The following is a 24,616-nucleotide window of genomic DNA, read 5'->3' as shown; positions in this document are numbered from 1 at the left end:
TTTTCAGTTAAAGGAGAAATCTTGAGGCAGAAGGTGCAGAAGGTGTCAAAATAGAAAGACGACAGAACATGAAGACCAGAGGAATTTATAATTGAGGGGGAGGTTTTTGCTTTGTTTTCTAAAAGAGAGAAAACAAAAAGTTGAACATGTAAGATAACGAAGGTATTAATAGAAGAGGTCCTTGCCGAAACCGGTTTGGCTCAGTGGATAGAGCATCGGCCTGCGGACTGAGAGGTCCTGGGTTCGATTCCGGTCAAGGGCATGTACCTTGGTTGCGGGCACATCCTCAGTGGGAGGTGTGCAGGAGGCGGCTGATCGATGTTTCTCTCTCATCGATGTTTCTGGCTCTCTATCCCTCTCCCTTCCTCTCTGTGAAATATCAATAAAATATATTTAAAAAAAAAAAAAAAAGAAGAGGTCCTTGATATAGGAAATGTGATTCAAAGCATAGATAAAACATTATCTTTCAAGAAAGGAGAAAAAGGCCCTAACTGGTTTGGCTCAGTGGATGGAGTATCAGCCTGCGGACTGAAGGGTCCCGGGTTCAATTCCAGTTAAGGGCACATGCCCAGCTGTGGGCTCGATCTCTCTCACCACTGATGTTTCCATCTGCCTTCCTCTCTAAAAATCAATAAAAATTAAAAAAGAAAGGAGAAAAATAATACACCCATAAAAAACATCAAACAGGGTGTGTGTGTGTGTGTTTATGTATTTCCTACTCACATGAACTTTTGAAAATTGTTGTAGAATAGAAAAATACGTTTAGATACATCTGTACAGTATTATTCCCCTCCTATCCATAGGGGATATGTTCCAAGACCCCCAGTGGATGCCCAATCCATGGATAGCACTGAACCCTGTACATACTACGTTTTTCCTATACATACATACCAATGATAGTTTAATTTATAAATTAGACACAGCAAGAAATAATAAAACAATTATAACAATATACAGTAATAACAATTATGTGAATGTGCTCTCTCAAAATGCCTTACTGTACTCACCTTTTCACTTAAAGGAAGCACTTTAGGCTTCTCTCTGGCACATCTGGATTGCCAGCATCACTACTCTTATGGTTTGGGGCCATTATTAAGTAAAATAAGGGTTACTTAAACACAAGCACTACGTACTACAATAGTCAATCCGATAACCAAGACAGCTAGTAAGTGACTAATGAGCAGGCAGTGGATAGTGTGTGGACACACTGGACAAAGGGATGATGCATATTCCAGATGGGACAGAGTGGGATGGTGTGAGATTTCAGTACATTACTCAGAATGGCATGCAATTTAAAACTCATAATTTGTTTATTTCTGGAATTTTCCATTTAATATTTTGGACCATGGTTGACCATGGGTAACTGAAACTGAGAAAAGCAAAATGCAGAAAAGGGAGGATTACTATATATCACCATTTTAACAATGGTGTTCTCTGTGGGATCAGATCATGATCTATATTATTTTATTATGTTCTTCTGTATTTTCCAAATTATCTATGATAATCATGTAACTATTTTTAAAAATGTCTTTGTCCCTTGAATTATAAAGAGTTATGCAGCATTAAAGCAAAAAATTTAGAAAACAATGTACTGCTTCCACAGGTTGAGAAAACGTATGGCAGCTATTTATTATTTAAGTTAACATTCTCTTAGAAAAAAGAACATTAATAACTGACCCACTCAGACATGAAGAGGGGATTCCAGTCTCTTAGCTACCTAAGTCTCCGTTTTTTTAAAGAGGATTAATAAATCTCCACTTACAAAAGTAAAATTCAGGTTATTTGGGGCTTATTATTAATTTAAAGGTAAATTTTCAATACTGCCTTCCTTCGTGGCTAAAATTATTATTACTACTTAAGTATTAGTTAATTATAAATAACATCCATTACTAACATTCATGCTCACTGGCTACAATTTTAAAAAAAGAAAATTAAAAATGGGAGACTTACAGTTGCGGTAAATTTGGTCTAACAAAGGGATCATTTTCTGCGCCATTGACTGCTTTAGTTTTCCTCTGTTTTGGTTCAGAGTTGGTAGAGGGTGCCTGAGAATTATTAGCTGTGGGAGGTTTGCGTTTGGCTAGAAGTTTCCTTTGCCTTTCAATATCTTCCCTTTGCTGATTCACCCATTCTTGTTGCCTGTATAAAAATAAATGTAAAAAACCATATTAATGTTCCATTACTTTTCAGTTAAAAAATGAAAATATATTAATAAACATAAAAGGTCATAACACAGATTTGTACCTTTTTGGTCCCTCCCTTGTGAACCAACTGGTACTCACTGCTCATCTGAAACACCCATTTCTTTTTCTTTTTTTTTTTTTTTAAATATATTTTATTGATATTTTACAGAGAGGAACGGAGAGGGATAGAGAGCTAGAAACATCGATGAGAGAGAAACATCGATCAGCTGCCTCCTGCACACCTCCCACTGGGGATGTGCCCGCAACCAAGGTACATGCCCTTGACCGGAATCGAACCCGGGACCCTTCAGTCCGCAGGCCGACGCTCTATCCACTGAGCCAAACCGGTTTCGGCATGAAACACCCATTTCTAAATGGGGTATCCATCTGTTAAGCCCCCTAGACTAGGCAAAGATGTGTTGCTATATATATTCTCATGGTATCTACCTACTCCTTTCTAGCAAATATCATTCCTGTAGATACTTGATCAGAATGGTCTGGTTGGACAACATCACTCCATGAGAATAGACCAAGGGTCCTCAAACTTTTTAAACAGGGGGCCAGTTCACTGTCCCTCAGACCATTGGAGGGCCAGACTATAGTTTAAAAAAAAAACTATGAACAAATTCCTATGCGCACTGCGGGCCCGGGACGAGTTGGCTGCTAAGCAGGACAGGCAGCGGCACTCGGCAGGCCAGATAAAGGTCCTCGGCGGGCCGCATGTGGCCCGCGGGCTGTAGTTTGAGGACGCCTAGAATAGAAACTACATCTATTTTACATCCTATTAGAGGCCTGGTACACAAATTCATGCACAGGTGGGGTCCCTCGGCCTGGCTGGCGATTGGGGCCAACTGGGGCCATGGGAGGTTGGCCAGCCTCGAGAGGTAGGCTGTGGGAGCACACTGACCACCAGGCGGCAGCTCCTGCATTGAGTGTCTGTCCCCTGGGGGTCAGTGCATGTCATAGCAACTGGTCATTCCGTCGACTGGTCGCTTAGGCTTTTATATATATAGACTAGAGGCCTGGTACACAAAATTCATGCACAGGGGGTGGGAGGAGGGTCCCTTGGCCTGGCCTGCATCCTCTTGCAATCCAGGACCCCTCAGGGGATGTCCAACTGCCGGTTTAGGCCTGAAACTGGCAGTCGGACATCCCTCTTGCAATCTGGGATTGATGGCTCCTAACAGCTGGCCAGCCTGCCTGCCTGCCTTATCACCCCTAACCACTTGTCTGCCTGCCTGATGGCCCCTAACCAATCGCCTTCCTGCCTGATCACCCCTAACTGCTCACCTGCCTGCCTGATAGTTCCTAATCGCCTCTGCCTCAGCCCCCGCCCCGGCGGCTTTGTCGGGAAGGATGTCCGGCTGTCCGGTCTAATTAGCATATTACACTTTTATTATTATAGGTAGATTGTATTCCTAGTGTCCAACATAGGGATTGGTACGTACTAGGTCAGGGGTCCTCAAACTACGGCCTGCGGGCCACATGCGGCCCGCCAAGAGCATTTATCCGGCCCGCCGGGTGCTGCTGCCTGTCCTGCTTAGCAGCCAACTCGTCCCGGGGCCGCAGTGCGCATAGGAATTTGTTCATAGTTTTTTTTTACACTATAGTCTGGCCCTCCAACGGTCTGAGGGACAGTGAACTGGCCCCCTGTTTAAAAAGTTTGAGGACCCCTGTACTAGGTATTCAAAAAATATAAAAATTAGCAAAAGTAGGTTTTCAGTTATTTGTATGGAAAAAGACATGCAGAATATGATTATTACAATGGTTTTATTAACTTTGTTTTTCTCATACTCATAACTGAAAACCTCCTTTTGCCCACTCCTGTATTTGTTGAATGAAATACACATGATATTAAAAAAGAAGAACTAAGTATAGAGGAGATTTTATACATGCATCACATTACTTAGTGTTTGCAAAAAAATTTACAGAAAGCAAATATAAACCTAAAAGTATTATTTTCTAAAGTTATCTCTCTTAAGAAATTCTGGGAATGGGCAAGTGATACTTTGAAAGAAACACAAATTGACCTCAATTATAAACCAGTGGCCCAGTGCATGAAATTCGTGCACGGAGGGGGGTTCCCTCAGCCCAGACTGCACCCTCTCCAATCGGGGACCCTTGGGGGATGTCCAACTGTTGGTTTAGGCCCGATTCCACATCCCTCTCACAATCTGGGACTGCTGGCTCCTAACTGCTCACCTGCCTGATCACCCCTAACTGCCTCTGCCTGCCTGATCTCGCCCCCAACTGCCCTCCCCTGCTGGCCTGGATGTCCCCAACTGCCCTTCCCTGCCGGCCTGATCTCACCCCCAATGGCCCTCCCCTACTGGCCTGATCTCGTCCCTAACTGCCCTCTCCTTGCTGGCCTGGTTGCCACCAACTGCTGTACCCTGCCGGCCTGATCTCACCCCCAATGGCCCTCCCCTGCAGGCCTGATCTTGCCCCCAACTGCCCTCTTCTGCTGGCCAACTTTGTTCTGATGGTTGGTTTCTATGCCAGTCAGTGTCAAAAGCTCCGCCTCCTAGGCAGCCATTGGCTCCTCACAGTTGACCCAGATTTGGTGTTTTTTTTTTTTTGGGGGGGGGGTAGGATAGGCTGTTTATTAAGTGGTTATTACAGGGGTCAGACCACGTAAGTGGTGTCAGCCCCGGGAATGTGACCTCTCAATGTTGATCACAAAGCCCCCAAGGCTAGTCCTGGTGAGCCCCAAGAAGTGAAACTGAAAGGCCTCGGTCACATGCTACTTCCAGGTGTCCAGGCTGGGCAGCAGGGAGGAGCTGCCCATGACATGCCAGGTCTCCCCATTGGACACCACTGGTCTGGTAGGGCAGTAGCTGCACGCCTGCTTCTGCCAGGAGCCCAATCATGGTAGGCAACATGGCATGGTTGGAGAGTTGAGCCCAGAACAGGAGCAGGGGCAGACCCCTGCGGAGAGGCATTTCTGGTCTGAAGGCAGCTCCATTGAGTGCCTGCAGCACAGGTGTGGTGCCCTGGACAAAGCCCACAGCCTGGTGGGGGCACCTGCCAGGGCCACGCTCAGTAGGCCTTCCGTGCATCCTTGCTCTCCTGGCACAGTGGGGTTATGGGAGGTGGTTACATTGAGACTGGCCTCCTTCACCAGCAGCTTGGTGTTCACCAAGTTCACATCCACATGATTAGAAGCGTCTTTGAGGAGGCCAACAATGACTGTGGGGCTCAGGCAGTTCCCGGCATTCTTCAGGGATAAGCCCTGCGTTACCACCTGGATGGTCCCTTTGGGGGACCCTGCCAAGGCTCGCATCAGAGTCCCCAGAACTTCTGGCAGACTGATCCAAGGTTTGATGTGCGGAGAGAAGGTGCTGGTAAGGGCCTCGGTATTCACGACCCCTGTGAGGGCTCTCCCCTTCACCATGTCCACAAACTGGACAGTGATCTCCTCCTCGCAGCGGCTCTGGGCCTCCTTGGTGCTGGCGCCCACGTGGGGGCAGCTGATGACATTCTTGTGGTCTACCAAGGCGCGGTCCCGAGGCGGCTCCTCTGTGAACACGTCCAGCACTGCGCCCACGCACTGCCCCGACTACAGGGCCTGGAGCAGGGTGCCCTCATCCATGATCCCTCCGCGGGCGCAGTTCACCACACACATGCCCTTCTTGCACAGGGCAAAGGTGCTGTCATTCAGCAGGCCTGTCATGGAGGGCAGGAGAGGGGTATGCACAGTGATGAAGTCACAGGGGCCAGATCTCCTCCAGGGGCGGCTGATGAATGCTGGAGGCTGAGACCTCTGGTGAGATGATGGGGGTCATACCCTACAGTCTTCATCCCGAAGGACTGCATCCAGACAGCCACCTCTCTCCTGATCCTTCCCAGGCCAAGAATTCCCAGGGTCTTTCCATTCAACTCGGTTCCCATGAACTTCTTTCGGTCCCATTTGCCATCCTTCATCGAAGCCGCTGACTGGGGAATCTGCCTGGCCAGACACATGATCATCCCACAGGTGAGCTCCGCAGCACTAAGACTGTTCCCAATGGGAGTGTTCATGACCAGGATGCCCTTCCTCGTGGCAGCCTCCAGATCCATGTTGTCCACGCCGGTGCCGGCCCTGCCCACCACCTGAACCTTCTCTGCTGCGTTGATGACATCTGTGGTCACCTTGGTGGCCAAGCGGACGATAAGGCCTTTGTAATCCTGCAGCTCGGTTATCAGCTCCTCTTTACTCAGTTCTGCTTTTCCACCACCTGCAGCTCTCCATCTTGCAGGATCTTCTGGCAGCAAGGGTCCAGGATGTCACTGATGAGCACTTTCTGTAGATTTGCAAAGGCCATTGCTGGAGCCGGCCTCGGGATTGATCACTCTCCCTGGACAGAAACACCTCTAAGGCCCCAGTTTTGGTTCTGATTGGTCAGTTTCTATGCCAGTCAGCATCAAAAACTCCGCCTCCTAGGCAGCCATTGGTTCCTCATACTTCACCCAGATTTGGTTCTGATTAGTCAGTTTCTATGCCAGTCAGTGTCTCTGGGCCTATCAACAGGGCCTGATCAGAAAGGCGGGGCTGCGTGGAGTCCTGGAGAGAAATCGAGGTGCGGCTGCTGGCCAGACTGGGAGAGAAAGAGAGAGGCAAGTGCTGGTCAAAAGCTGCCACAGAGGCAACGGATCAGTCCCTGCTTCTCTCTTCAGGCCTCTCTCTGGCCCTGATTTGCAGCCCCCTCAGCAGTCAGTGCTGGGGCACCGTGCCCGCAGCAAAAGCAGTCAGCGCTGGGTTGCCATGGCAACCCAGCACTGACTTCAGGTCTGGCCGAGCTTCGGTCATAACAGTGTTACACCCTGGCTCTTTATTATAGAGATTAGAAAGAAAAAATTTTGATAATTTAAAGAAAGAAAACAAAAAAATTAGCATGGCTTTGAAAAGAAGGGCAATTAATAAAACTACAAATTATTACTGCTACCCATTCAAGAATCTAAAGCAGGGGTCCTCAAACTTTTTAAACAGGGGGCCAGTTCACTGTCCCTCAGACCGTTGGAGGGCCAGACTATAGTTTAAAAAAAAAAACTATGAACAAATTCCTATGCGCATTGCGGGCCTGGGACGAGTTGGCTGCTAAGCAGGACAGGCAGCGGCACCCGGCGGGCTGGATAAATGTCCTCGGCGGGCCGCATGTGGCCCGCGGGCCGTAGTTTGAGGACCCCTGATCTAAAGCATACTAATTCTAAAAACTAGTAGATATAAGATCTATAAAAATATAGATTGGAGATTTTAGCAATTTGACCAGAGCATTAAGTAGGTAACTATGAAGTTTTTTTAAACTATCCCATCATACAACACCTTAAACTTATTCCAATAGTAACCTTGTTCCCTTTGGGGTCAACTCACCATGCTAACAAAAAACTTTAAAACTATACATAGTAATAATACTCAGTTTTAGAACAAGTCAAATGTTTCAATTCCTTGTTCCCTCACCCACATCAAGTCAGAACTACAGAAGTTCTACTCCGCTGATGCAGAATTGGCTTTACAAGCATTTCCTTTTCCTGTGGTCCTAGCCAGACAGCAGTAAAATACAGTAGGAGTAAAAGAATCAAGAATCACCTAGGTCAAGCATGTCAAACTTGCGACCCATGGGCCACATACGGACCACAACATTTTTGCGGCCCAGCCAATATAACGGTATGCAATAAATGTTTTAATAAAAATTTCATAACTTAATTTTTACAATATCCTGTTATACATAATCTATCTATATAAAGAGGGAATATGCAAATCGACTGTCATGCTGTCACAAAGCTGGCTGCACCCACAGTGGAGGCCGAGTTCCCGTAACAAGCCTTAACGAGCAATTAGCAGGGACCTGAGGCTGGGTGATGCTGGGCCGGGGCAAGGGACCTGCGTCCCCCCCACCCGGCGGGACTTGACGGGGGACCTCAAGGCGTGCCCCCCACCCCTGCCCATGCTGGGGGACCTCAGGCCGCGCCGCCCGCTCTGGCGCCAGGCCGAGGGATCTCAGGCTGCATCCCCCACCCCGGCCGGGGAACCTGAGGCTGTGTCCCCCACCCTGCGGGGCTTGACAGGGCCCTGAGGCTGCGGCTGCCCCCTCCGACCCGGCGGGGTTTGACGGGGGACGTGAAGCTGCACCCCTGCCCGGTGCCAGACCAGGGGACCTGAGGCTGCACCCCCTGCCCAGTGGGGTTTGACAAGGTTGGGGCCGGCTGGGTCTGGGTCTCTCGTGATTTTGAAACACCGCAGGTGGGCAGGGACTTGACTTTGGGTCCCGCAGCACACCCCAGACTCTGACAGGAGAAAGATTTTCATGTATATTTTACTAATTTTCTTTCATCTCTGACACTTCTGTTATAGAGAAAGGGCAAATAGCAATATTAAAATATTTCCTCTAATTAATCCCCTTTTAATGTACACGAATTTCATGCACCAGGCCTCTAGTTATTAATAACGAACTACAACGTTTGCTAGTGACCGATTACTATAATCGTGTTGCATTCATTTCCCTTAAGCGTAGGCGCACCATTTCTCTCCACTATTACTAGTAGTGGATATTTTAGCAGCCAATTGACACGCCATTAGTCTTGGACTGACTTGTTTGGTATGCGCAACAGGAAATATTTTGCTTTCGGAGAACAAGAAAAATAGGTTTATTTGTGTTACGCTTATTAATTTGTGCAGTTACCCAGGGTCTGGTAAAAAAATATTAATTTTTATTAAAATGTTCTATTATTTTATGTTAACGATTACTCATTTATTTCAGCCCTTTGTATTCAGCATGTCTCCATCAAAATAAACCTACGTTTCTATGAAAATTGAAGCTTTTGTTTTTTTTGCGGCCCACATAAACTTAAACCTTGTTTATTTGGCCCGTGTTAGCCTTTGAGTTTGACATGCTTGACCTAGATAGAAGAGCTGAGAAAATCTCAAGAGTAACAAAGCCAGACTTTAGTCCAGTTTTCAATTGAAAGTGGAATTAAATCATTTCAACTTATGGAAAGTAAAAAATTATTGGAATGAATAGATAGCTAATACCTGATTATTTAGGAATGACCATACAATTTAGAGCCTATTAATTTAATATTATTAATTTTTATTTCTCTTCTCATTCTCCAAATACTTTGGGTTATATCACTGATACACACTGATAAACAGATTGACATAAAATATGTGTATGTGCCCTGGCTGGTAGCTCAGTTGATTACATCCCCGATATGCCAAGGTTGCAGGCTCAAACCCTAGTCAGGGCACATACAAGAATCAACCAATTGCCCGGCCAGTGTGGGTCAGTGGTTGAACATTAACCTATGAACCAGGAGGTCACAGTTGATTCCACGTGAGGGCATATGCCTGGGTTGTGGGCTCCATCCTCAGTGTGGAGCATGCAGGAGGCAGCAGATCAATGATTCTCTCTCATCATTGATGTTTCTATCTCTCTCTCCCTCTCCCTTCCTCTCTGAAATTAATAAAAACATATTTAAAAGAAAAAAAAACTAAGCAGAAAAATCCCATATATAGATATAAATCTTCCAATAAAAATTAAATTTTCAACAATTTTACTTCTAAATTATCTATAAAGATAGGTCAGTTTGTATTTCAGAAAGTCATATTCAGAATAATACACCTAGTATTATTCTGAATATGACTTTAGAATACACAGTAGATGAATTATATATAGATGAATGCTACATACATCATAAAACATCATATAAAGATGAATGCTAACTAGTCAAGAAGTCTGCTAAAGCTAAATTTATCTTTGTTTTATGTTCCTTTCAAATGTACTAAATTTATGATCTCAAAGAGTAGTAAGAATAGATGCACAACAAAATTCCAAATCTATAATCGTTGAAAGTAATGAAAACACAAAGGAATACTAAATTTTTTAAAATGTAAGAATGACTAACTTCACAAGATTCTGAAATGCAAAACCATCTGTCCATTGTTCAGTAAATGAAGCACCATGTCTAACTGTTGTGAAGTGTCCAAGGCGTAATCTGTCTTGCATACTCTTCTCCCGGCTTGACAGTTTTTCTTGGTTACTCTGAAAAAAGGAGGAAAAATCAGCGCTCAATGATATTCATTTAAATTTTAAGAGCATACAAGGCAAAGGGGGCTAGTAAAAGGGAAGGGAAATTTTATCGAACTTTTAACTTACCTTTTCAATAAGTAATTTCTTGCTCATTGATATGCACTTATTTAATCGTTCTTTGTATTTTTCAAGTAATTTTTGTTGTTCATCTATTTGCCGTCTGAGATCACAGTTAGCCTACAAGAATAAGTAGAAAAATGGAAAAGATCTACAATTTGTATTTACGAGACACTTTGGAATATTTTTAACGTTTTGAATAAATTACATAAAGAAAAAAAATTAGTAAGATTATATATTTGAATATGATAATAACAATTTTTGAAAAACACCTGCTTACCATGGGGTAGTACTGTTAAATGCTGCTTGATTGTGTAGTGCAGTGGTCGGCAAACTGCGGCTCGCGAGGCATGGTTTGCCGCTCTGTTGACTATTGAGTTTGCTGACCACTGGTGTATTGGAAAGTAAATGGAATTTGTATCCATACTCCATGGGTTCAAATCCACTCTTTAAGTTATCTGAATCTTAGTTCAGTTGTCTTATTTTTAAAATATGGGCAATGCCATCTAACTAACTTAGTTAAAAATAATTGAAATATAGTATATAAAGTATCTAACACTTAAAAATGAATGATTCTTTTCCATCTTATTAATTAATAAACAATTTTCTCCCTTCAATTTGAAAAATGAATGATTCTTTTCCATCTTATTAATTAATAAACAATTTTCTCCCTTCAATTTGTGGATGACACTGTAGATGCCTATTTAATAGCTAAACATTCCCACCACCTTTCTTGACAAAAATACATCAATTTTGTTGACTTTGCAGGCAGCCACATGTTCAGAGAAGGGGCCTCTCTCTAAACTCAGGAGATGAGTCTGGTTAGTCTAGTATAGTGACCAGAAAATAACCTGGAGGGCTTGTTAGAACACAGATTATTGGGACCCATCCCCAGAGTTTCTGAATCAGTAGACCTGAGGTAGGATCTGAAAATTTATTTCTAATAAGTTCCTCAGTATTGCTTATGTTTCTGATCTGGGGATCATACTTTGAGAACCTAGGTGTAGGCCAATCATGGTGAAAGGCAAAAGAAAGTGCCATGTTAAATAAAAAATGCTAGCAGATGAGATACTTTCTGAGGAACATAAATGGAATTTGGCACCAATAGTTCCTTCTTCATTGCATCAGGAGCAATTCAAACAAAACCCCAACAAATTGTGTAACTTGAAAACCTAAGTTTACATTTCTCTAAGACTGCAAAGGGCCAAATATAGCCAAAAAGAAGATATTTGTTCAACTACATATCAAGAAAGCTATGGTAATTATGATAGCCCAAATGTATTTTCTCCTTCCTTAATAATGACAACCCAATATTTTATTCTGGATTGATATGTGCCTAGCTGAAAGATACATTTCTTAGTTTCCCTTGCAGCTAAGAAATGGAATATCCAAGAAGACTGTACACAGAATTGTTGCTTTTTTTGTTATTCCCTTTCTCTTCCTGTTATCTGTTCAGGAACACACATATAATAATTGTGACTCCGAATAAGTATTTTGTACCTCCATATGACCCTCAAGATAGAAAGCATACAGTAAGGATGAAAGAGCAGAAAAACTGAAGGAGTCAAAATCCCCTATGTCACCGTGGAGCCATCACAACCAGGCTGCCCACTTTTGTTCTTCTCTCAAAAAAGTAACACTATCTCATTTAATGTATTGTTTATGTTCTCTGTCACTAAAAGCCAAAGACAACAAAAAAGATGTGAAACCAGCATAGGAACACACAAATAGAACACAGAACATACCAGAGAACACAGAAATAGGTCCACCTATATATGAAACTAGATTATATAATGGAGCTGATGGTAAAGAGGGAACTTTTAATTAAATGGGTTGGACAACTGGTTATCTATATAGAAAGAAATTAAAATGAAACCTTCTTCACACCATACCCAAAAATGAATTCCGGTGAGATTAACAACTTATATTAAAAAACCAGGCTATAAAACTTTTAAAATAAAATATAGAACATCTTTATAACCTTAAGGAAAAGAATCTTTTGGTATACCTTTTCTAATAATTTAGAACAAATAAAACATAATCTATTAAAAATACATACTTAATCACACAAAAATTTTAAATGCATCTAATCATCAGAAGATAGCATGAAGAAATGAACAGACAACTCACACATTTGGAGAAAATCAATATATAGGGGTGGGCAAAAGTAGGTTTACAGTTGTTCTACGAAAATAACAATAATTAATAAATAATACAAATATAAACCTTTTTTGTCCCATACTGTGTATTGAGTGTCAGAACAAAAAACTGACATCAATTAAAAAGAAAAACAAAAGACTACCTAATAAGATAATGAGCCAAAACCATGATCAGTTATTTCCCAGGAGAAACTCAAATGGTTAATATTTTTAAAGATGCTCAAAAAATAGATAGGGAATACATATAATTAAAGATGCCTTATTACATTCATCAAATTGGTCAACAATTAAAAAAAATTAAATCTGATAATAACAAGATTTGGCAAGGATAATGAGCAATGAGATTATTTTTTGCCCACCACTAGTGGGATCCAACCACTTAAGAAAAACTTGACATTATAAAGAAAGTTGAAGATGTGCATGCCCAGTACCTAACATATACCATAAAGAAATCATCCCATATTTGCCCTAGAAGACATGTACAAGAATGTTCTGAGTAGTTCATATTAGCAAAAAGTAGAAACTAAATGTCCACCAAGAGCAGAAAAAATAAATTATGGTATCCTATAATAAAAGCCTGATATGCAAATCGACTGAATGGCGGAACGACCCATCACTATGATGCGCACTGACCACCAGAGGGCAGATGCTCAACGCAGGCCCAAGGCCAGCCAAGGCGGGTGCCAGTGAGGAATTCCCTAATCGCCCCGCAACAGATTGGGCTGATTGCCAGCCAGGCCTAGAAACCCCACCCATGCACGATTTTCATACAACAGGCCTTTAGTATTAATATAATGCCTCACTATATAGTAAAATGAATAAACTATATGACAATCACACATACTACACTGTTTAGTGAAAACAAGCAGGATAAAAGGGTACATACAGTGCAATTTTGCTTATATAAAGTTCAAAAACAAACTGAAATAATGTTGTTAAGAATGCCTAAATATCTGTAATAATAAAAGTATAATATGCAAATCAACCGAATGGCCAAACAGTAGAACAACCATCCGGACGACCACACTATGATACGCACTGGTGCCAGGCCAGCCAAGGTGGGTGTGATGAGATTGGTTGGGGGCCCTGCCATGGCCCCATGATCGCACCAAAGAGGGAGGCCCAGGCCACCTACCGGCGGGCTATGGTGGGGGTGGGGTGGGGGTGGGGTGCTGAGGTGGGTGGGCGGGGCTTCTCTCTACAGGAGAGATCCATCACAGAGCCCTGGCCAGGTGGGCAGGGCCTCCCTCTGCTGGGTGATCAATCGCAGGGCTCCTGGACTGTGAGAGGGCGCAGGCTGGGCTGAGGGACACCCCCAACCCCGCCAAGTGCACAAATGTCGTGTACTGGGCCTCTAGTATGTAAAAAAACCACAAAAGGCATAATAAATACAAAACTCAGATAGTGGTTGATGGTAAAGAGATGTGACAGTGAATGTGGCAGGATCAGGAAAGGCACACGATCATTCAAAGGTATTGATCACTATGGTAGAATCATGGATATTGATTTTATTGAGTTTCTACACCAGCGGTTCTCAAAGCTGGCTTAAATCAGACTCATCCGGAGGAGCTTTTAACAAAACTACCCATGCACAAACCCTACATCACATTAATTTAATCAGAACCCTTCAAGGTTGAGTTCTAGCATTAGTACTTTTATAAAGTGCCTAGCACCTTCCTTTCCACCATTCAGTGATTTTACTGAGCAGCAATGGGCGAGATCACTGCTTTATACTTCACTCACATTATAAGTACACTTTTTGATGTGTCTTTCTATAAAGTTTCCATTAAAAATCTTGCAGGATGGTAGCAATTACTTCATCATGTATAAAAGCAAATGTTGGATTGTAACAAAATCAATTAACTTTAAAACTAACATGAAATGGGTATCTCTGTCTTATGGTAGTTGATTAAATAAACTTTATTAACTTCCTTCTATTTCTTCAACTGTTTCTCAATTCACATTTTAAAGAACGAATAAAATAATTTTCACTTTAAAGTTGACATTTTCAATCAAGTACTTATACAACCAGAAAAGGCTTCCCCCTACCCCCCAGCTATAGAATTTTTTTGATAATACTAAGTATTTTCTCAACAGTTTTACTATTGCCAATCAGCCTCTCCCCCACCCCACCCCACCCCCATCCATAAGCTACTACTTACCCTGAGCAAGTCATCTATACGACCTTCCTTCTTTTCCAGGTCCTGGTTTTTATTACTTTCTAATGCTGCTAATTTCAGCATTGTGAGATCAGTCTAAATGAAAGAAAGCTATTTTATTATCTCCATTATATATCATTGCATGTAAATATTAGATTTTATTGATTCTTAAAAGCAAAGAAAATATTTGATTTTTTGTGTATATGTAAAAAGTATCCCAAAAAGTCTTGAGTGCAGTTTTAAGTTTTAGTCAGAAGTACAAGCGCTACAAACTTACAAAGAAACATCTAAAGATTATTTAAAAGTTTAGAATATTGATATGTTCATCATTAAAATTCAATATAACCATTGCTTTATGCTATCAACTCTGAATTTTGAACATGGCAAAAACTTTCATGAGCTGTTCACTGACTGAAAGCAATGTACTCATTATCCTAGCCTAGAGAGAACCCAAAAAGAAGTTTTGATGCATGTACAACAGTTTAGCCATCACCTAAAAGAAAAAGTCTCATGGCAATAAATCGGGCAACTGGGGAGGCCAAGCTCAACTCTCCCAACCCTTGGTCTGAGACAGTGTCATCCAGAAACTGTCATATGTAAAAAGTTGAAATGAAAAACTTAGTACCCAAAATTAATGAAACTAAATAAGTGTAAAAGGTATCCGATTAATTCAATTTTCAAATGATTTTTCTAAGTGTGCAGCATACATGAATATACATAGATACCCAAAATGAATGGCTTAGGTGTCCATTTATAATGAATATAACAGTTTCATGAAGACACTGATAACTTGTATGTTAAGTTAAAAAAGAATCAGTAAACAGAACTGACATATCACGGTGGTTCTGTTTATTTAATTTGTTTAAAACATCTATATATTTAACCAGTGTAATAAAAGACAAAATGATAGTAAATTGGTTATTTCAATTTCTTATCCCTTATAAATTGTCTTTTTGTTTAGTAATAAGCTTTCTTGATGCATAATTTTACTTTATGACTATGTCCAAAACAAAGACATATGAGTTGTTTGTAAAAAATTGGTCACTTATTTCTTAGAAATCATACCAATAAATCTCAATAAGTATTTACCTGAGTAATTTTAAAGGATAACTGCTTTGGTTGTACAATAGGGTGGTCCCCAAAAGCTACTGCAATAGGAGAAGGGCTACTGGGTCGAACCTTAAAAAAATAAATAAATAAAATTTTACATTAGCAAGAAAAAAATAGGCTTCTGTTTAGCAACAACTACTTAACATTTCCCCCCTCCTCTTTTTTTAATCCTCACCTGAGACATGTTTATTGATTTGAGAGAGAGAGGGGCAATGAGGACTGGGGATGGAATCCACTACTTAGGTATGTGCCCGGACCAGGAATCGAACCTGCAACCTTTTGGTGTACGGGACGATGCTCCAACCAACTGAGCCACCCAGACAGGGCAACATTTCTTAAGTTTTTGTTAGGATAATAAATTTAATTTAAAAATAACTGACTTTGAAACTTTTAATCACCCTTTAGTCAATAAGCATTTATTGAGTACCTCCCTCACATAAGGCCCAGGGAAAGATAACTATATATTCCCTGCCCTCAAGTTTACATTCTTGTGTCATAAAGGAAATTGTAATGCTTTTAATCAGTTAAATAAAATAAGGCATCATGTTAAAACAAAAATGTTAAAAACATTATTGTGTTTTAAAAGTAAAACTGAAAAAGATCTTAATACAGAACTCTTAGTATTAGGGACAATAATGCATGCCAAAATATAGTATAAGATCAATTTACTGATGAGTTTCGTGGCTTATCTAGTCACTAGTTTTAAAACACATTCATTGGAAGATTACATCACTGTATCAATACTAACACAACACAACTCTTAGTTATTGTTGAGTATTATGCTTTACTTTGTATATGGCAATATGATGTGCCCCAAGGTACAAAATGATTAAGGAACAACTCAGACAAGGACCAGTAGGGCACACTGCAAGTACAATCAAGGTACTTAAATAAGAGATACTCTGATGTTCAAAAATCTTTAATTCATCTTAAATTACTGCAAGCCAATATAGTTTTTCTGATTAGCCACTGAACTTTCACATAATGAAAGTAAAGAAAAAATGAAATCTGATGTATAAAACAATGTAAATAAAAGAACTAGGTTTTAAAATGTTAGGAAAAAAAACAAAAAGTTATTAATTTTCAGATCCAATACTGAACTCAGGTCCTATACTGAACTAAATAATCCAAGGCTGATGGCTATCTTTTTTCTTAAAGATACTCCCAAAGGAATTATGTGATCATTTCAGTGGTTGAGAAATGTAATTCATAAGAAAGTTAAAAGTGAGAAATGAGTTACTTGATATGGACTGATTTTATAAGAGTATTCATATTAGTCTCGCAGACTCAACAGCCTTCTTTTATAGAAACATTACTTCTTGAATATATTTAGTTCAGAAAAACTGTAACTTAAGAATCTCAATTTCAGAAGTTCTGATAACACCAGATTACTAAAAAGGACTCAATTCATCTCACAGAATGATTTTAAAAAGATAAACAATATATAGAGAAGTTTTCAAGAAAGACAATTTATATATAGAAAAGGCTAAGTGACCGGGGGGTTTGTTGCTGGGACACTGTTGGCCCCAAATCTAGTTTACTGCCGAGCTGCAGTGAGTTGGCAGCAGTGGTTCTTGGGTTAATTTCCTTTCAATGTGCACGAATGCGTGCACTGGGCCACTAGTAAATTATAACAGTTACTCAGTATACACAACTTCCCAGACATAAGACTATGCAGGTAAACACTTACAGATGAGGAAGGAGTGGAATGTGAGTGTGAATTCTGAGGAGAACGGATTGCAGGAGGTATGCCTCTTACTGGACTTGAGCCATTCCCACCTTGGTACTGAGCAAAAAAGGAAACATCACTATCAAAACAGGTTTAGATAAATGTTATCTTGGACATAGTGTTAAGAATTTAAATATATCTATGTTATTTACATCAAATAGTCATTTAAATAGGTCAAGAAAAAGCAAAACTAGTATTATTCACAGCTAAGTCCTAAAAGACTAAAGAGAGAATACTGATCATAAGAATATGACAAGACTATGTCTTGTACAGACCCTTATTTTTTGAACATTCTGACTGTATATAACTTCTTGTTGTGACAGACTCAAAGACAAATTCCCCCAAAATAATAAACATACCTTATTTTCCTTCAAATTTTAGCACAAAACTAAAGTCTAAAACTCAATCATAACTTTAAGTTGTAGCGATAGCACTGACACAACGATGTTATAACATTATGTTTGTTGAAAACATATAATCCCTAATCCCAAAAAACGTTAACATGTTTACATGTAGATGTTAGTGAACATAACTATCTTAAAACAGAATCATCATTCTCAAGATGTTAAATATCTGAATGTGCATAGCACTATATAAAGCAGGGGTGGGCAAACTTTTTGACTCGAGGGCCACAATGGGTTCTTAAACTGGACCGGAGGGCCGGAACAAAAGCATGGATGGAGTGTTTGTGTTAACTAATATAAATTCAAAGTAAAGGAGCGGAGGGGAGAGCAAGAGAACCGGATAGAACAGCCGGATCCGGCCCGCGGGCCGTAGTTTGCCCAAGGCTGATATAAAGGTATTCTACAGACCAAGTCCCTTCCTTTGAACAGCACAAAATCTAACAAAAATAGATCCTTTCTTACACGCATGGCATGTATTACAGTGCTTGACTTAGCTACACAGGAAGGGAAGCTGCCTTTCTTTCTCATTTGAGGAGAAAATTTGTTGTTATTGGCTTCCTCTCAGGGTATTTAGCATGAGCAGGAGAGATGGGGACTTCCTAGTGTGTTCATCAAACAACTTCCTGCAACCTAGGGACTTTGTGTATTCTATTTCAATCTATAATACCCAGCACATAGTAGGCATTCAAGAGACTTGAAATTTTATTTGAATTGATCCCACCTTTGGCAAAGATTCTTAATGATTATTAACAATGAGAGACTAAAGAGCATTAGGTATCTTGTGATCAACTACAGTTTTACCTTAGATTCTGTAAACCCAAAAAACAATGGAAGGTAGGAAAAAAAATGTTTTTAATGCTGCACTTTCCCTAACTAGCAAATTCTGTTCTCATTCTCAAGTAAATATATTTTTCAGCTGAATAGATAATGTTTGTTGTTTTAATAATCATATTGTTTTATAATGTGAAACTGGTAGCCAAAGGTGTTTCTGTGTAGAAGCAAGGATATATTATAGGACTGACTAAGAATCTAAATTTAACACTGTTTATTATTTTCAGGGACTCTTAGACTGACATTATTTAATCTCCATCCATAGAGCTCAAATGGTGCTGTGGTGTAGTAAATCCTGCATTGACAATAGAAAGAATTCTGAACTGGAGGATGTTAGACTTTAAGTTCTAAATGCTCTTCCATTTAGAATTTGTCATTAGGTAGGCTACTTTACATTTCTTGTCCACAGTTTCCTCATCTGTAAATACCTATTTCGCAGATCTCTCAAGTTGTTATAAGCAAACATGTGAGAAAGTACTCTGAAAATTATGATGTGCCATCCCAATACAGAAGTAAATTTTAATGTTCCTAGAAAGACAGGACATCACATAGACTGAAGCTTTGCTCTAAGCCAGGGGTCCTCAAACTTTTTAAATAGGGGGCCAGTTCACTGTCCCTCAGACCGTTGGAGGGCCGGACTATAGTTTAAAAAAAAAAACTATGAACAAATTCCTATGCCATTGCAGGCCCGGGACGAGTCGGCTGCTAAGCAGGACAGGCAGCAGCACCCGGCAGGCCGGATAAATGTCCTCGGCGGGCCGCATGTGGCCCGCGGGCCGTAGTTTGAGGACCCCTGCATCAGATAATCAAGTTGGCCTTGTGCTTCAAAGAAATTACCTTAGCCCATACCAGACTTATATGAAGAACTAGAAGAGGTGAACCAAAGAATTTTTATACTTATATGCATAGTACATGGACACAGGCGATAAGGGGATGAAGACATGGGGGTGGGTGGGAGGGGTGAGTAGGGACTGGGAGGAGGAGAGTGAAGGGGAAGAAAATGGGAGACATCTGTAATATTATCAACAATAAAAAATATATATTTAAAAAACAAACAAAAAAACCCCACTAGAGATGTTCCTCAATGAACTTACTTCAAAATAGTCGCTAATTTTGTGGCCACGTCCCCCAATACTTTTTCCTAAAATATAAAAGTAAAAAATTTTATAGATTTAAAGTCAGTCATTAATATTACTTAAAACCTCCTAATTTCATTAAAGCAAATCGATTTTTTTTAAACTAAGAGGCAACTGTATAATTGACAAACCTATAAATAATTAAAAAAAACTTTGGTTAACACAAACCATAACAAACTGGCAATAACATGCTTTAATATGAATGCTATTTCTAAAAATGTTTTCATTCTCTAAAAAGTATTTCCAAATTTATAGGCTGTTTTTTAATAAACTGTATTTTAAATATTGTACCGTATATGACCACATATTAATACAGTGATCCAAATAATTATACATCACAATTCTTTAATTAAAAGTTTTGCTCTAAAATGGACTCAGTTTTTTAAAAACTGAATTTGGGCCCTAACCGGTTTGGCTCAGTGGATAGAGCGTCGGCCTACGGACTGAAGGGTCCCAGGTTCGATTCCGGTCAAGGGCATGTACCTGGGTTGCGGGCACATCCCCAGTAGGGGGCGTGCAGGAGGCAGCTAATCGATGTCTCTCTCTCATCGATGTTTCTAACTCTCTATCTCTCTCTCTTCCTCTCTGTAAAAAATCAATAAAATATATTTAAAAAAATAAATAAATAAAAACTGAATTTGGAAGTTCTTAAGAAATATGGTGTTTATAGAAACTTTTTTGAATGGGAGTCAACCAACCTTCATTGGAACTATACAGAACACATGATTTCTTCAAGTTACAACAAAAAAATAATGATAACACAGAGTCAAAAGTTTTAAATAACAAAAACATATGTATTTGTCAATTCAACAGTAACTTATATTCATCTATTTTATTCAACAAATATTTCTTGAGTAGTTATTATGTGCCAGGCATTACTGAGGTGAATAAATGATATATTTAAAGTTCAACAACCTTAAATTCGTACTTGGAACAAGGTAGGGCAATATTTTTTTAAACTAAATAAGAACTCAGGACTATAAGTGTTATCTAGAAATTATGAACAATAATTTTGTACAGGTTTATTTAAAGGTCAGAGAAGACTATAAAGGTTTTATACCAAAGGAATATCCCTCCAACAGCTCTCCTGGATTCTGAAGAAGTACTATTTTTAAATGAACACTGAAACATTTTGGGTTACCTACCCACAAGCTATTTGCCCACTGAACCAAAAAGGAGCTCAGGAATGTTAACATTCCTTCTCCTACTAGTACACAGCACATGTAACTAATCCCGCCTCAATTCCTAGTTCTCCTTCTGGTAAGAAATCTAATTTTCTTCAGCTATCATCCCTTTTCCATAAAGCCTGTATTTCTGATGGGAACTTTAACTTATTTTCAATTTTAGAGATGGGTGTGATTTTTTTTTTCCAGGGCAATAATACCTTTGTTGGACATAAGTGGTGTTGGAATGTACACATGTCCCAATTCTTGTCTATAGGAAGGCAGGAGAGGTTTGCTTTAGAATTAAAGAAGTCCACTTCAAAGAAAGAGAAGAAACCCCACAGTAAAAGCCCGCCCTTTTCTTTCTTTTTGTCTTAGGGTGGGCCTCTTTGGGTTCATCTTGTTTGGGGAGTCTGCGTTTCCTGGATTTGTGTGTCTATTTCCTTCACCAGGTTAGGAAAGTTTTCTGTCATTATTTCTTCAAGTAAGTTTCAATTCCTTGCTCTATTCTCCTCTTCGGTACCCCTCTGATGCAAATGTTCGTACAGAAGCCCCTTAATCCAGCCCCTTTCTTAAAGCAAATAAGAGTGGGGAAACTGACATGAGCAAACCCAGTTAAAACTGGTAACCAGCCTAAAACCAAAAGAAAACCAGACAATCTGCACATGGCAGACCACAAAGAAAAAAAGTGGGTTCTTAAAGACATATGTTGAATCAACCAACCTAGAAGTCCTTCCCTATTTTGAGACCTGCTTTTAACTGAGTTTTTAAATCTGAAGTTGAAAGTATAATAATTAATTTATCTTTACACTATATATAAAGCTCCAAGCACATTAACCAAAACTTGGGGAACTACATTAAGACCAAAAAGGAGCTCAGGACAGACTGACATACAAAATACCACACACCTAGAGAAAGGTGCTGCAATGACTTAACTCCTTCCTTCTGGAAAGACAACTGCTACAAACACATACCAGTGCCATCTGTAAGTCACAAGATTATGGCTCTAGAACTTAAAGAATAATCATGTAATATATGTATAAAATCACTATTATATAGGTTTTAAGAGCCCACTTTATTACATTTAATATAGAGGGCCAAATTAAATGATAGTTTTGTTATCCATTATAAAAATTTTGAAGTCTAACGAAAACAATTTTCTTAGCTCATATCACAAAAGGTAGGTATGCAAAAAGGATAAAGAACAGATCTGAAAAGAAAAAGATGGTGCTTTAATAAGTTTTTCAATTATTTTTATATAGTCTTTTTTAAAAAATAAAAGGAATGAGTAAGTGTGGGTACTTGTTTTAAAGTGAGATCTCAAGTTCTTATTCAATACCATAAATCATATAAAAAGAGAAAAATGGAAGGTGTTAAGGTAGTGCTTGCCAGGTGTTTAACACTTAGTATTAGCAGATCTTCTTTGGCCCAAGGCCTTTTAGGTTTCCAGAGCAAGAGGTGCCAATCAACTGAATTAGGTTAAGTGAGCCAAAAAAGGGAGAAATGTTAAAAAGCCTAAACAGTAACCACACACTATTTATGGTATAAAAAGATTCCAATTTCATATTATTATTTCTTATGCAAAGTACATAAAGTACATTCCTAAACTATTATTAAATGCAGAAATTACATAATAGTCATAAAAAATCACAAAAACATGAAATTATTTATTTTACAATTACATTATTAACTGATTAAAAATCAGATAACTGTAAATGCCTATTTAGCTCTGAAGGAAGATTTTACTTCACTTACCCTGACTACTTTCATTCTGATTTTCTGCTTTTCTCTTTCTTCCTCTAGATGATTCCGATTGTTTCTTCTCTGGTGTCTACAGAAAGCAAAGTTTACAGTTTTAAATCACAGTTTTAACATACAAAATTATTATAGTATGAAAATCATTTTTATTTTTAAAGTAAAATACCAGGTGGGGCAAAAGTAGATTTACAGTGTTCATATGGAAAATACAATAATTAATAAATAATAACACAAGAATATATTCTTGAATACTCATAACTGTAAACCTACTTTTGCCTAGGCTAATTTTTTGTTTTGCTCAATAGTGCTCACACAATGTAAATGTGCACATATATACAACTTATTTAAAAAAACAAACAAAATTTCCTACTTTGTACATTTTTAAAATTCAAAGTATACTAGCATATAACACCTTGTAGACATTACTTGAAATTCACATTTACAGAATTTGACTTGAGGTAAATGAAAAATCTAAGCGTAAATAACCTTCAAAAAATGCCCTTTAAATTCTTAACTGGTGAGGGCAAAACAAACAACAAAACCTATGTTTTTCCTACTCATATATAGTTTGTACATAAAAGTGAGCTTGAGTAAGAGAAAAAAATGCAGAACCCAAACTTTTATTTTAACTATCCTACTAAAAGAACCATTCACCTAAGTGCCTAACAATTATTATCCAGTAACAAATTATAGTAAATTCGCACATTATGCTAAGCCGGTAATGGATCAGTGTTGAGCGTTGACCTATGAACCAGGAAGTCACAGTTCCATTCCCAGTCAGGGCACGTGCCCGGGTTGTGGACTCAATCCCTAGTGTAAGGTATGCAGGAGGCAGCCAATCAATGATTCTCTCTCATTACTGATGTTTCTATCTCTATCTCTCTCTCTCTCCCTTTCCCTTCCTCTCTGAAAATAAGTAAAAAAAAAAAAAATATATATATATATATATATATATTTATTTTATTATATATATGTATATATATATGTATATATATATGTATATATATATATGTGTGTGTGTATATATATATATATATATATATATATATATATATATATATATATATAAAATCATACACTATGCTCTAGATCAGGGGTGGGCAAACTTTTTGACTCGAGGGCCACAATGGGTTCTTAAACTGGACCGGAGGGCCGGAACAAAAGCATGGATGGAGTGTTTGTGTGAACTAATATAAATTCAAAGTAAAGGAGCGGAGGGGAGAGCAAGAGAACCGGATAGAACAGCCGGATCCGGCCCGCGGGCCGTAGTTTGCCCAAGGCTGCTCTAGAGCAAGGGTCAGCAAACTATAGCACACTGGCCAAATCTGGCTGGATACCTGTTTTTTTATAGAGTCCATAATTTAAGCATAGCTTTTACATTCTTATATGACTGAAAATTTTAAAAACAAGAATATTTTGATATGAAAATTATAAGAAATGTAAATTTCAGTATCCATAAATAAAGTTTTATTGGAACACTGCCACACTCATTCATGTATGTATTTTCTATGATTGCTTTTATATTACAACATCAGAGTTGAGCAGTTCCAACCTAGACCATATGGCCCACAAAGCCTAAAATAGCTGGCCCTTTACCGAAAAAGTAAACAGACCCCTGCCCTACATGATGGCTTGTTTTCAAATTACAGATTTGTTCTTTTAACTGATAGCAAGTATTTTCATCAGGCTAAAATAACAAGTAATTTTTGTGGAGTCTGACAGACTGTTGTGCTTAGATAAAATGAAAACCAAGAGCAAAGGCACAAGGCAATGGCACAGGGCCCTCAAATTCTAGAAGCTTGGCAAATATGTCTGGTGCCAGAACAAAGAATATTTGAATGAATGAAACATCGAGACAAAT

The 24,616-nt window shown here is 39.3% G+C and overlaps 1 protein-coding gene and 1 pseudogene across 2 annotated transcripts in view; both read right to left on the bottom strand.

The window, feature by feature from the left end:
• The window catches only part of TLK1 (tousled like kinase 1), a 171,466-nt gene that overhangs the window by 45,987 nt on the left and 100,863 nt on the right, over nucleotides 1-24,616 (bottom strand). The window contains exons 4-11 of the mRNA XM_080668804.1: nucleotides 22,753-22,828; nucleotides 19,793-19,839; nucleotides 17,425-17,520; nucleotides 15,714-15,803; nucleotides 14,628-14,720; nucleotides 10,316-10,426; nucleotides 10,065-10,201; nucleotides 1,951-2,139 (exon numbers count right to left, since the gene is read on the bottom strand). Of these exons, the coding sequence (XP_080524930.1) occupies nucleotides 1,951-2,139; nucleotides 10,065-10,201; nucleotides 10,316-10,426; nucleotides 14,628-14,720; nucleotides 15,714-15,803; nucleotides 17,425-17,520; nucleotides 19,793-19,839; nucleotides 22,753-22,828 (839 nt within the window). The remainder of the gene's footprint in view (nucleotides 1-1,950; nucleotides 2,140-10,064; nucleotides 10,202-10,315; nucleotides 10,427-14,627; nucleotides 14,721-15,713; nucleotides 15,804-17,424; nucleotides 17,521-19,792; nucleotides 19,840-22,752; nucleotides 22,829-24,616) is intronic.
• LOC308249523 (D-3-phosphoglycerate dehydrogenase-like) lies at nucleotides 4,828-6,487 on the bottom strand (annotated as a pseudogene). The gene has a single exon. The product of its transcript is annotated as a D-3-phosphoglycerate dehydrogenase-like (transcript).

Source organism: Plecotus auritus, assembly GCF_963455305.1.
Source record: "Plecotus auritus genome assembly, chromosome: 5".
Lineage (NCBI taxonomy): Eukaryota > Metazoa > Chordata > Mammalia > Chiroptera > Vespertilionidae > Plecotus > Plecotus auritus.
Note: the sequence above shows the minus strand (reverse complement) of the source record. Positions and strands in the feature narration are given on the sequence as shown.